Below are 12500 nucleotides of genomic sequence, written 5' to 3' on the forward strand. Positions count from 1 at the left end.
GTTTGTGTGTGTGTGTGTGTTTGTGTCACAGTCCTGCATATTAGCTGCAAAGAGGGACCATAAAGTCGCACACATAGAGTTCCTTATCTGCAAGACGCCAGGACCTGTCTTAAAACATTCCGCTTTATATTTGGGCAAACTGAGGTATGTTGTCAACATCTTTCATTTGTCTAAACTGAGTCTATCCCCTTGTCAACTGGCAAATTGAATGTGTAGAGATGGATGTGCATGTGTGGAGATCAGCATCGCTCTGCTCCTACTGTGCCCTGAAACTTTGAAAAACCCCAGATACTGCTGAACCTCTAGCCGTGCTAGATTGTGCTAGGCTGTACAAGGCTGGGCTGTGCTGGGCTGTGCTTTGCTGTGCTTTGCTGGGCTGAGCTGGGCTGTGCTGGGCTGGGCTGTGCTGTGCTGTGCTGGGCTGTGCTGGGCTGTGCTGGTCTGTGCTGGGCTGTGCTGGGCTGTACAAGGCTGTGCTGGGCTGTGCTGGGCTGTGCCGGGCTGTGCTAGGCTGTACAAGGATGTGCTAGGCTGTACAAGGATGTGCTAGGCTGTACAAGGATGTGCTAGGCTGTACAAGGATGTGCTAGGCTGTACAAGGATGTGCTAGGCTGTACAAGGATGTGCTAGGCTGTACAAGGATGTGCTAGGCTGTACAAGGATGTGCTAGGCTGTACAAGGATGTGCTAGGCTGTACAAGGATGTGCTAGGCTGTACAATGATGTGCTAGGCTGTACAAGGATGTGCTAGGCTGTACAAGGATGTGCTAGGCTGTACAAGGATGTGCTAGGCTGTACAAGGATGTGCTAGGCTGTACAAGGATGTGCTAGGCTGTACAAGGATGTGCTAGGCTGTACAAGGATGTGCTAGGCTGTACAAGGATGTGCTAGGCTGTACAAGGATGTGCTAGGCTGTACAATGATGTGCTAGGCTGTACAAGGATGTGCTAGGCTGTACAAGGATGTGCTAGGCTGTACAAGGATGTGCTAGGCTGTACAAGGATGTGCTAGGCTGTACAAGGATGTGCTAGGCTGTACAAGGATGTGCTAGGCTGTACAAGGATGTGCTAGGCTGTACAAGGATGTGCTAGGCTGTACAAGGATGTGCTAGGCTGTACAAGGATGTGCTAGGCTGTACAAGGATGTGCTAGGCAAGCCTGCAGCACAGTGCTTTTGCGTTCAACTCTCTTGTGATCACTTTAGAGCACTGCTTGCCAGCGTGACCTTTTGAACCATGTCACGTTATGTGAAATTCTGCTGTCGCAGCACTGCATAGAGGTTGTGCAGGCAGTTGCACACTCTTGGGGACTAGTTGTGCAGGCAGCTGCACACTCTTGGGGGTTAATTGTGCAGGCAGTTGTACACTCTTGGGGGTTAGTTGTGCAGGCAGTTGTACACTCTTGGGGGCTAGTTGTCCAGGCAGTTGTACACTCTCGGGGGGGGGGGGGGGGGGTTAGTTGTGCAGGCAGTTGTACACTCTTGAGGATTAGTTGTGCAGGCAGTTGTACACTCTTGGGGGTTAGTTGTGCAGCCAGTTGTACACTCTTGAGGGTTAGTTGTGCAGGCAGTTGTACACTCTTGAGGATTAGTTGTGCAGGCAGTTGTACACTCTTGGGGGTTAGTTGTGCAGGCAGTTGTACACTCTTGAGGGTTATATACTTTTGATAAGACTTGCAGCATGTGTCATGTGATATGGATTTTACTGACGTTAGCAGTCGTCCTTGGTTCCCTCCAAAACGGAGACGGTAGTAATTCTTTTAAGGTGACATGTCACATGCATTAGTGTAACAGTATAGACTTGATTGATTGGAGAATTCCCCGAATGATGTTCAAACCAGAGGTTATAAAGCAAAAGAAAGGCGAGAACCGCAGGAGTGAAAATAGTAGGAACACAAGGTGTTACCATTAGACAAGCAAGAAGTGTCAAGGTAAAACTATTACACTCTCCCGGCCCCATAGGAAGCCCAAGGTTCTATTAGATAACACAATCCAGTTAGGAGATGCAATTGTGGAAAGGGGAATATTAAATAATCACTCATGCACATGCATAACCACATTGAAGTGTAATCCAACTCAACTCCATCACTCTCACAAGGAGATGACGCAAAACTATATCAGTCTATAACATAACTAGGGGTGAAACAATTATACCGAGTACTCGAGTACTCGCTCGGTTTTTTCAAAAATAATCGTACTCGGAATAAATCGGAGTACTCGTTCATACATGGTGCATGCATTTATCACAGAAATCTGCAGTTTCAGAGCAGCAGTCGGCAGATATTGAGGTGCAGACTGTGCGGTGAACATTTGTTCACGAGTAGAGAGAGCCCAAATGACCCACGAACCGATATACCCGAGAAAAATGACTGCTACTTGGTTCAATCAGGGTTGTATGATGTGATTTTAAGGCCCTTGGTGTGCAATTTTTAGGAGATGAAGAATACTCGAATACTCGAATATTCGATCGGAGAAAATCAGAGTACTCGAACTCGGGATCTCAGTGCCAACTTTCACCCCTATTATTAACCCTTTAAGAGCCGCCCCATACTTGAATGCGTCGTAAACGACGCATTCAAATGCAAAACTTCAAAAGATCGTAACTCAGTCCAATCTCGCTCAAATCCAGTGATCGAAATATCCAGGGCGAAGAGAAAACTCTCACCGGTCGGGAGAAACAATCCGCGAAGCGCTGCGAGCAACGGTTCCTGAGATAAATCACTCGTAAGTTGAGCCGCGATCGCGGCAATTTCAAAAGCGCGCAGTGCGACTTTAGTATTGAGAATTTTGAGACTTTTTGTCACGCTGGTTTACTCGAATTTGCACGGGTTTCACTGTTGATATTGTCAAGAGTACACAGCGAAAAAATTGGAACTCCACGATCGCGTAAAATGAAATATCTGGAGCGGGACGCAATTGGACGCATTTGGGGCATTTTTCGTACTGTCGCTGCGATCTAGCGCTGGATAGACGGTGTGCTGGCTATCATGATCGACCTCATTCTCTTCCTCTCGCGGAGACCTTTCCAGGAAGCCCTAGATTGTGAGGATTGAGTGAGTAGAACTGAAGCTATGATCCAAGGAACACGAAAAAACGCAGAATTTTGAAATTTTCCTGTGGCTCTTAAAGGGTTAACTATCTCAGTAAGAGATGCATATGGCTCAGTCCAGTTAGATCAAGGCTGCTGTCGTTGTGAGGCTAGATAGTTCTGCAGCGGTTTAATATTCCGACCAGACTCATCACATAGGTTGCCAGCGGGCTCCCACGTAGCTTCGCTGCTGGGGTAACCCTTCCAATGCACCAGGAAGTGTTGCTCACCACTGCGGTGTCGGTGATTCAAAACGGCTTCGACAACATAGCGTGTGTGTCCATCTAGATCTGTGAAGGGCGGAGGCGGGGGTTGGTGTCTTCCAGGAATCGTGTTCTCTTCGTAGCGTTTAAGAGCAGTGACATTAAACACGGGATGGCAGCGAAGTTCACGGGGTAGTTCCAAGCGAAAAGCATTCGCGCCAATCTTAGCCTGGATACGATACGGACCAAACCACTTGGGTTGCAACTTCCGAGAGGGCTGGCCACGAGCTTCCGGGGTCAGTAGAAAGTCTCTGTAGACAAGAACGCTATCACCAACCTTCAAATCACTGGGCGTTCTCGTCTGGTCTGCGTATAGAGCTTGCCTTGCCTGGGCGTCAAGCATTGCATCTCGAGCTATCCTTAGTGCGGCTTCCTGCTCATGAAGCCAATCGACCGAATCACTCCTTTCCCCTCCCGTAAGAATGAATTCGGGCAGGGACTTAGGGTCAAACCCATAGTTCAGATAGAACGGTGTATTAGCTACAGATGACTGTTGTGAACTATTAATTGCAAACTCGCAGAGTGGTAGAAGCGAATCCCAATTGTCCTGTCTCAAGTTCACAAATGCTCTTAGATCATCTCCCACTTGCCGGTTAACTCTCTCTGTCAAACCATCCGTTTGAGGGTGGTTAGCAGTGCTGAATGCCAATTTAGTTACTAGCTGAGAGAATACTTCTTTGAAAAAAGCTGCAGTGAATCGTGGATCGCGATCGGAAACAAAGGTCGAGCTCAGCCCGTGCAGACGAAACACGTTTTGAATGTACAGTTGAGCGCTGCCCTTAGCATCAATCTTCCCGTTTGTTGGAACAAGATGTACGCACTTCGTAAGTCGGTCCACAAAGGTGTAAATTGCGTCGAAGCCACGAGAAGTAAGGGGCAATCCAACAATAAAATCCATTGAGATATCCTGCCAAGGACTATTAGGTATTGGAAGTGACTGGAGAAGCCCTGTTCGTGGCTGACCTCCCTTCGTTCGCTGGCAGAGATCACAGGTTTTGACAAATCTCTTGATATCGAGACCCATTCGGGGCCAGTAGAAAAAACGTGCTAGGCGGAAGTACGTTCGATCACGACCCGGGTGGCCAGCCGTTGCACACTCATGGTGTTCTTGAATGAGCTTTAACCAGACACCGCACTGTGGTATGCACAACCGGTTATTGGGGGGTGCCTTGAGGTACAAGCGATCAGTGGATTCGTCCCAATAATAGCGATCATGCAAATTATCTCGGAGAGAATGCTTCAATCTTTCTATGATGGGAGTTAGCTCTTTGTCTTTCTGGTAGGCATCTGATATTGTATTGGACACGTCATCATTCATTGCTAAAGCATACTCAATAGCATTCAAACGTGGTACTGCATTCTCCACGAGGTTACTCTCATGGAGATCTGGGCGACGCGAAAGGGGATCTGCAGGGTTCTCTCTGCCGGGTATGTGACGGACTGTGTAGTCATAGTCAGCTAGGAACTCAACCCATCGCGCCTCTCTCTTTGTAATGCTTGGTTTTGTTTTCAGATAAACTACCGCCATGTTGTCTGTAATGACCTCAAAGTGTTGAAAGAGGTAGATGCGCCAGGTCTTTAGCGCAAACACTACGGCCAATGTTTCTCTTTCTGTAGCTGTATAATTCTGTTCAGCAGCAGACAATTTTCGGCTAGCATAAGCCACTGGATGCCAGGCATCTTCCTCTAGTTCTTGGAGAAGAACACATCCCAAGGCGAAATCGCTTGCATCTGTTACCACTCTGAATGGTCGGTTCACATCAGCCAGCCGCATAGGGGCGCATTCAACAAGGCATGCTTTAGCGATTCAAAGGCATGTTGCCGAGAGCTGTTCCACTCGAATCGTGCATGTTTTCCCGTTATCTCCTCTAAGTTCTTAGAGAGCGATGAGTATTGATCTATGAATCGCCTAAAATAATTCGTAAATCCAAGAAATTTCCTCACCTCTGTGACGGAAGTCGGAGCGGGCCAGACCTTTACTGCGGCAATCTTGTCTGGGTCAGGGGCGATGTGCAGTCCATCGATGCAATGTCCCAGGAACCGCACCCTCTCCACGCCAAATTCACATTTTGACCGTTTGCAAAATAACTGGTTGTCCCGGAGCACGCTCAATACCGACCGGACATGCTGCATATGCTCCGACCACGTTTTGCTGAAGATGAGTATGTCATCTAGGAACACGACTACGAACTCCCTCAGATATGGTTGAAGAATCGTATTCATCATGGATTGAAATGTTGCCGGTGCATTGGTGAGACCAAATCCCATGACCCTAAATTGGTAATGCCCAAAGGGAGTGTTAATCGCGGTTTTGGGCACGTCCTCAGCTTGAATGCGAATCTGATTATACCCTGATCGGAGGTCTAGTTTCGTGAAGTACCTAGCGCCCTGTACGGTATCGAATAAATCATCCACATTGGGCAAGCACGCCTTGTTCTTAACAGTTATCTTGTTTAGCTCCCTCCAATCACAGACCATGCGTAACGAACCATCAGCTTTCTTGACAAAAAACACCGGTGCACCAAAGGGGGACTTACTTGGTTCTACGAAACCCTTTTTCAAGAGTTCTGTGAGCTGTTTCTTCAATTCCTCCATTTCTGGCCTGGGCAGGCGATAGGCAGGTCGCAATGGGGGTGAAGAGCCTTCCTCCAGGCGGATTTCGTGGTCTACAGACCTCTTTGGTGGGAGTCTAGCTGGCAGATCATCCGGGAAACGATCGTCATAGTCACGGAACATGGCCTTGAGATCTGGGTGCTCGTTCTGAGTGGATTTGTCGGGAGGTTCCTTGCCAATGCCGTCTTCTACGCTGACCCACGCCAGAACACCTTCGTCTCCACTCCTAAGAGCATGCCTAGCCTGCCGACCAGATATGAACATCGTCTCCACAGGAGCGGTCGGTTCGCTTTGACTGGGCGACGCACAAGGCAAACCATTCGAGTTCAACCTGACTTCATTCGTCCGGAAGTTTATGTCTGGATTGTTACGCGTTAACCAAGGTTTCCCCAATATAGCATCATAGCGATGAAGGGGGAACATCGTGAAGGTTTGGTTATCGCTGAAGTCGCCTACGATAACCTTCAATTCATGGGTCGTCTCCATGGGAAACGAGCTTGATGCTCCATCAGCCAGCGTGACATTCAGGTTTTCCATGCCAATTTCGGTTGGCAGGTTAACTCTCCTGGCAAACTGTTCGGCAATGAAATCATGGGTCGAGCCCGAATCTATTAACATAAGCGCGCGACGACCGTTGATTTTGCCTTCTACACGCAGGAGCTCATGTTCCGTTTCCACATTGACGCTGGTAACCTGGGCCTCAATAGTTGGTGTAACATCTCGCTTGAAATTGGCTTCGGAGCATTCAACATCATCGTCAACGTCCTCCACAGCGAGGCTACTGAATCGGTTACGGGTAGAGACGGAGCACACACTACACGCAGGTGATGCCTTTTCTTGATGCGTCAGTAATCGCATCGGCCTTACTGACGTCCACCGTTTGGGTGATCTCGATGCTGCGGGCAATTCTGGGCCATATGGCCTGGTCGACGACATGCGAAGTAGCCCCCCCCCCCCTGGGCTCGTAATGTCTCACGTTCCTCGGGGCTTAGTTTTGTTAGCTTTCTGCTACCTGATGGTGGTGCGAATCCCGGCGCGGTCGCCAGCGGTGGTCTGCGCTGAAATCGGCTGTCTGAGGCGACTGCTAGCGCTGCCTGAACGGCGGCTGACAGTGTAGTGGGGTGTTCCTTCACTACCAAGGTCCGCATGTTACCGTGCAGGCCGTTGACAAATAGCAAGGCTCTGGAGAGTTTGTCAAGTTCCGGCACCTGTAAACTTAGTCGAGAAAACTCCGTTACGTACGATTCAATTGACCCACGTTGGTGGATAGAGAACATATCCAACCGCACTCTTTCCCCGTCATAGTGAGGGCCATACCGCTTTTCAAAGAATGCTAATCCGAAAATTGCTCACCTGCTTCCATGGAAGAAATTAGCCAAAGACGCGCATTCCCAGCAAGGTAGCTAGCCGCAAAGTTAACTTGGCTCTCCGGGTCACCTTGAGGTGAGCACTTCAAGGCTAACTCGACCGTAAATACCCACTCTTTGAACTCGGAAGGGTTGCCATGGAAAACATTCGGTTCTCTGGTAACGCGTTTGACGCTCGGGCTTGTCTGGGAGAGAGAACGCGATCGACACGGGGCTAGATCCGGAGGACTTGAGCTTGATGTAGCAGGAAATTGATGTCGTCCAACTGTCCCGAGCGCGGCGGATCTCACGGAAAGCGGCGTATAGCAGAGCAGTAGCGGCCAGGAGCACAAGGCACGTCAAAGGGCAAACGATGATCTCAACCATCCTCAAGCTACCAGTGTAACAGTATAGACTTGATTGATTGGAGAATTCCCCGAATGATGTTCAAACCAGAGGTTATAAAGCAAAAGAAAGGCGAGAACCGCAGGAGTGAAAATAGTAGGAACACAAGGTGTTACCATAAGACAAGCAAGAAGTGTCAAGGTCAAACTGTTACAGTTAGAGGCTACATCTGCCGCTGCGGTTTGCCTGGTGCTAACGGGGGTCGTGAGTTTCCTTCAGGAGCGGACACGATAATCTTTTTAAACATCTTACTGCGATATGTTACATCGTGTGTTGTTCGACATGTCGTACTCTCTTTTGTCATGTGGTACTCTCTTTTGTCCATTTTTGCATTTCCATGTCCATAGGTGTAGCCTGACGGGAAATGAGTTCACACTCTATAACGACGGCCTCAATCCAAACAAGATGAAACGTGCTAAGGGGAATGTCATCAAACTAAGGGAGGAACTGCTCGCTGTTCATGTGGTTAGTGTGTTAGTGTTCACTATTCTTATATCATTGTACTTGTGTGGTATTGGTCATTATTCTTATATCATTGTACTCGCTCTTTCAGGCTGCTGTGGACTTGCCGTGTTTCTCTTCCAATGGCTGCTGCAGACTGGGTGTGTCAATGGCTGCTGCAGACTGGCTGTGTCTTGAAATGCCTGCTGTGGACTACTGTAAAACGACAAACTTTCGCGAGCGATTAACTTTCGTGACTTTCGCGAGCAGGGTCGAATCGCGAAAGTTTGACACGCGAATATGAAATTTGTACTATTCCATACTACGCGATGCGTCGATGATCGATCGTTTTGCAACAGATCTGTACAGTACGACTCGTACATGCGCATGCATCACTCACTGCACTGACTGTACATTCACAGCGCTGATCGATACTTGCACGGCCGGCTATGTCCAACCAAAGAGCGCAGCTGTCGCAACGACGGGTTACGTACCAACAAGTAACAAACATTAGTTGTCGTTGGAGTACGGCGACTTGAACCAGAAGAGAATAAAACGATCGACTGGAGAATGTCTCAGTGTTGTGGAGAGTGTTGTTGAACTGCTTGGAGCGTTTGGCCAGCTTGCTGTTGCGTAGATTTTAGTGTTGTACTGCTCGAAGAAGTCTTTTGAATTTTATCGCGATGAGTATCGCAGTGGCTCGGCAGTTCGAAGAGAAAGTCTTCCGATGATCCCTCTTCGAACGTGCCATCCTTTCTCCCAGTACTGGTACTTACCTTATGGCTTTCTTTGATGCCTTGATTCCTTCTTACATTCCTTGATTCCTTCTTTTATTCTTTGGTTTCTTCTCTCATTCTTCATGCACTCTGCGCCCAGCACTTCGAGGCTTCGTAAAATAAAATTCATTTTCGGTGGAAGGTAAAAATCGCTAAAATTAATCGCCGCTAACTGGTCCAGTTTGCTAAAACGCTAAATTTAGCCGCCGCGAAAGTTTGTCGTTTTACAGTAGGCTTATCTTGTAATGGCTGCTGTGGACTGAGTTTGTCTTGCAATGGCTCCTGCGGAGAGGTGGGGGTGGGGGTGAGCAAGGGTGGAGAGGGGGGGGGGGGACGGGGGTGAGCCAATGCGGTGGTGGGAGGGGTGTGGGGGGGGGGGGGGGTGAGCAGGGATGGGGGTGAGCGGTGGTGGTGTACGGCACTGTGAAGACATAGGGTGCGAGCATTGGATGTGGGGGAGAGGGCGGGGGGGGGGGGGAGGGGATAGAATGGAGGACGCATTCACGGGGGGGGGGGGGGGGGGGGGGGGAGAAGGAGGGGAGAAGTACTTGACAACAGTGTTCCATTGATAGAATTTTGATAGAATTTTCAGTGACGGGAAATTGGTACTTTTATCTGACTCATTTGCTGGTGCTGCCGCTGCTGCTGCTACCGCTGCTGCAGCTTTTTCTACTGCTGCAGTTTCTGGTGCTACTGCCGGTGCTGCTGCTGCTGAGGATGATAATGCTGCTGCTGCTGTTGTTGTTGTTGCTGCTTGTCGTCCTGATGGTGAAGATACTGCTTATATTGCTGCTGCTGCTTCTGCTATTATTGTGGCTATGGTTGCTGTTGATGCTGCTGCAGCTGCTAGTGTTGTGGCAGCTTCTGCTGTTGCTGCTCCTGTTGCTTATGTTGTGGGTGTTGCTGTTGATTTTAATGTTGCTTTCATTCCTGTATCTTGTGATTGTCTATGTGCAGGGCAAACCGACAGGATCCGATGGTCCTCTCAAACTCTCCGTTATCATCCCCCAGCTTGATCCAATGGATGACAGAGTGAATATAGTGCCTATTGATGTAAGATATCACCATCAGTAACCGTTATGTCAAGTACTTGGTCTAACTTTTCAAAATGCAGGGGCGTCGCACAAGGTACGGTCACTACGGTATTGACCGTACCACTTTTTGCCCCAGATACCCCGTGAATCAACAAAATACACTGATCTTGGATCTAAAATTCCAAAATTTTCGGCTCAGCCACCACTCCTCCGCGAGTAAATTGTTCTTCAGATGGCTGACGGTACCACACTAAAATACCTTCCGACGCGCCTGAAATGTGTGGTTATCTTTCACCAGTTCTAGTTCAGTGAAGCAGCAAGGCCTCTCTCTCTCTCTTTCTCTCTCTCTCTCTCTCTCTCTCTCTCTCTCTCTCTCTCTCTCTCTCTCTATCTATCTATCTATCTCTCTATCTCTCTGTCTCTCTGTCTCTCTGTCTCTCTGTCTCTCTGTCTCTCTGTCTCTCTGTCTTTCTGTCTCTCTGTCTCTCTCTCTGTCTCTCCGTCTCTCTCTGTCTCTCTGTCTCTGTGTGCGTGTGTGTGTGTGTCTCTCTCTCTCTTTCTCACACACACACACTCTCCTCTCTCTCTCACTCTCCTCTCTCTCTCTCTCTCTCACACACACTCTCTCTGTCTCTCTCTCTCTCTGTCTCTGTCTCTGTCTCTCTCTCTCTCTCTCTCTCTCTGTCTCTCTCTCTTGCTGTCCTTCTCGCCACAGCACCGGGAAACATTGTTAAGAAGATTCAAGTCGAAGGATTCATCCGGAAAAGTTGTCGTACTTCAGAACAAGCCAGCGGAATGGTCTACAGGTAATAACTTATCTGTATCAAGTATCAGCAGACCTCTAGTCATTGTGATCCCTGTCTATAGCATCATGGTCACGCAGTGCTGCCAGTTCTCAACACTGTCTCCTCACAGAGTAGGATCGATAAGGTATAGGTCATTCCCTGTGCAGAAAACAGATCAGGATACCGTTGTTACTCTGCGATCAATCTAAGTGTGGCCATTAGACAGAATGATAATTTTTGGTGCTGTACATTTTAGTATACTACATCAACTTTCCCTATCCACTTTGGCCATTCCTTTTAGCCTGCCTGCCCTCGTCCAGTTTCGTCAAGTTTCCTTCATCTAGAGACGTACAGAAAACCCCATGAACCACATCTATGTCCTTGTTATGCATAAATACGGTAGCAGTCATGTCGGATAAGATAATGAAATATTGCCATGCACAACCAGTGCAGCACTAGCACGGATATCCATTACCCAGGGTTTTCTAAGAGTGTCATTGATTGGCGAATCTAGATTGAGTGCGAGCAGGCGGTGTAGTTCGAGCAGCGCTGGCCCAATCGAACCACGGAAGGGTGTAGTATGCATAATGTACGCATATCCTACAAATATTCTGTGAAATCTGTCAAAAAATGCCAAAGTCCAGTTCCACTCCAGCCACTCCCAGTGTGGGGGCCGGTGTGGGGGCCGGTGTGGGGGCCGGTGTGGGGGCCGGTGTGGGGGCCAGTGTGGGGGCCGGTGTGGTCGGATTACACTCTAAGTACACCTATTCCGGATTCGGCCAAACGATCACGCTCACTCTGAGCGCACTTACTTGGGATTCGCCCAATCGATCATGCCCCAGGTGATATTACCCGCTTGAATAACGGTAAACCTTGTCCGGATCTGCACATACATGTACCCTGCATCACTACGCAGTACACACTATTGATCTATATATTATTTGGGAAGTGACTTTGGGTGAATGGATTATACCATTTCCATTTTGTGTTGACCATATCCCTGACATACTCCTTCATGCTACGCAGTCAGGAAATATTCTCTGTATTGTTGGGTGATGCACCCATCATACTCATGGTAAAATCCACACACCATTAGGTCTCTAAGGAAGTTGGTTTCTAACCACACTGGAGTGTTCCCTTTTCCTGCTGATCTGACTTGACACTTGACTGACTCACAACTGCCATCCAGGCCACACGAGAAGTCCAGCAAACCTTCCACTCTGCAAACCTGAGAGAAAGCACAACTCCCTGCTCAATACACATTGTCTCTGGGAATTCAACCCTCACCTGTTGAGCTTGAGTACGCTGAGGAAAATATGCATGAAGGGCATCACATATACATTGCTCTCCAGGCCAAAACATCGCCAGGGACAACAAACTTACAGAGACGCTCTGTTTCCAGCGCAACAAACACCTTGTGAACACCAGATGGCAGTGTGAGTCAGTGGCTGGTTTAAGGTTTGCCGAGTCGAAGTTTTGATGGACTTCTCGCGCATTCCAGGCAGGCACAGTGGGTTGGTCAAAGACCATGATAGAGATACGAGAGGTACCTGGTTCAAGTCCTGCCTGGGAGCGGTTTTTCCAGCCGCGCTGCTACCCACAGTCAACTGGGAACTTGTGGCCAGGCACAAGGGGTACATGGATGCAGCTAATGGGGTCGTTCTCAGCACTTGTGCCAGTCACAGTGGTGGTGAGACTTGCCCACTCACCCCTACCATTAGGCGCTGCATCTGCCGCTAGGGTTTACCGGGTG

General features: G+C 48.8%; 1 protein-coding gene across 1 annotated transcript in view; it reads left to right on the top strand.

Annotated features, from left to right (window-relative positions):
- LOC135828377 (tubby protein homolog) overlaps positions 1–12500 on the top strand; it is a 33562-nt gene that overhangs the window by 15330 nt on the left and 5732 nt on the right. Inside the window, exons 6-9 of the mRNA XM_065340829.1 lie at positions 32–144; positions 8059–8176; positions 9886–9981; positions 10678–10768. Of these exons, the coding sequence (XP_065196901.1) occupies positions 32–144; positions 8059–8176; positions 9886–9981; positions 10678–10768 (418 nt within the window). The remainder of the gene's footprint in view (positions 1–31; positions 145–8058; positions 8177–9885; positions 9982–10677; positions 10769–12500) is intronic.

This window comes from Sycon ciliatum, chromosome 12, assembly GCF_964019385.1.
Source record: "Sycon ciliatum chromosome 12, ocSycCili1.1, whole genome shotgun sequence".
Taxonomy (NCBI): Eukaryota; Metazoa; Porifera; class Calcarea; order Leucosolenida; family Sycettidae; genus Sycon; species Sycon ciliatum.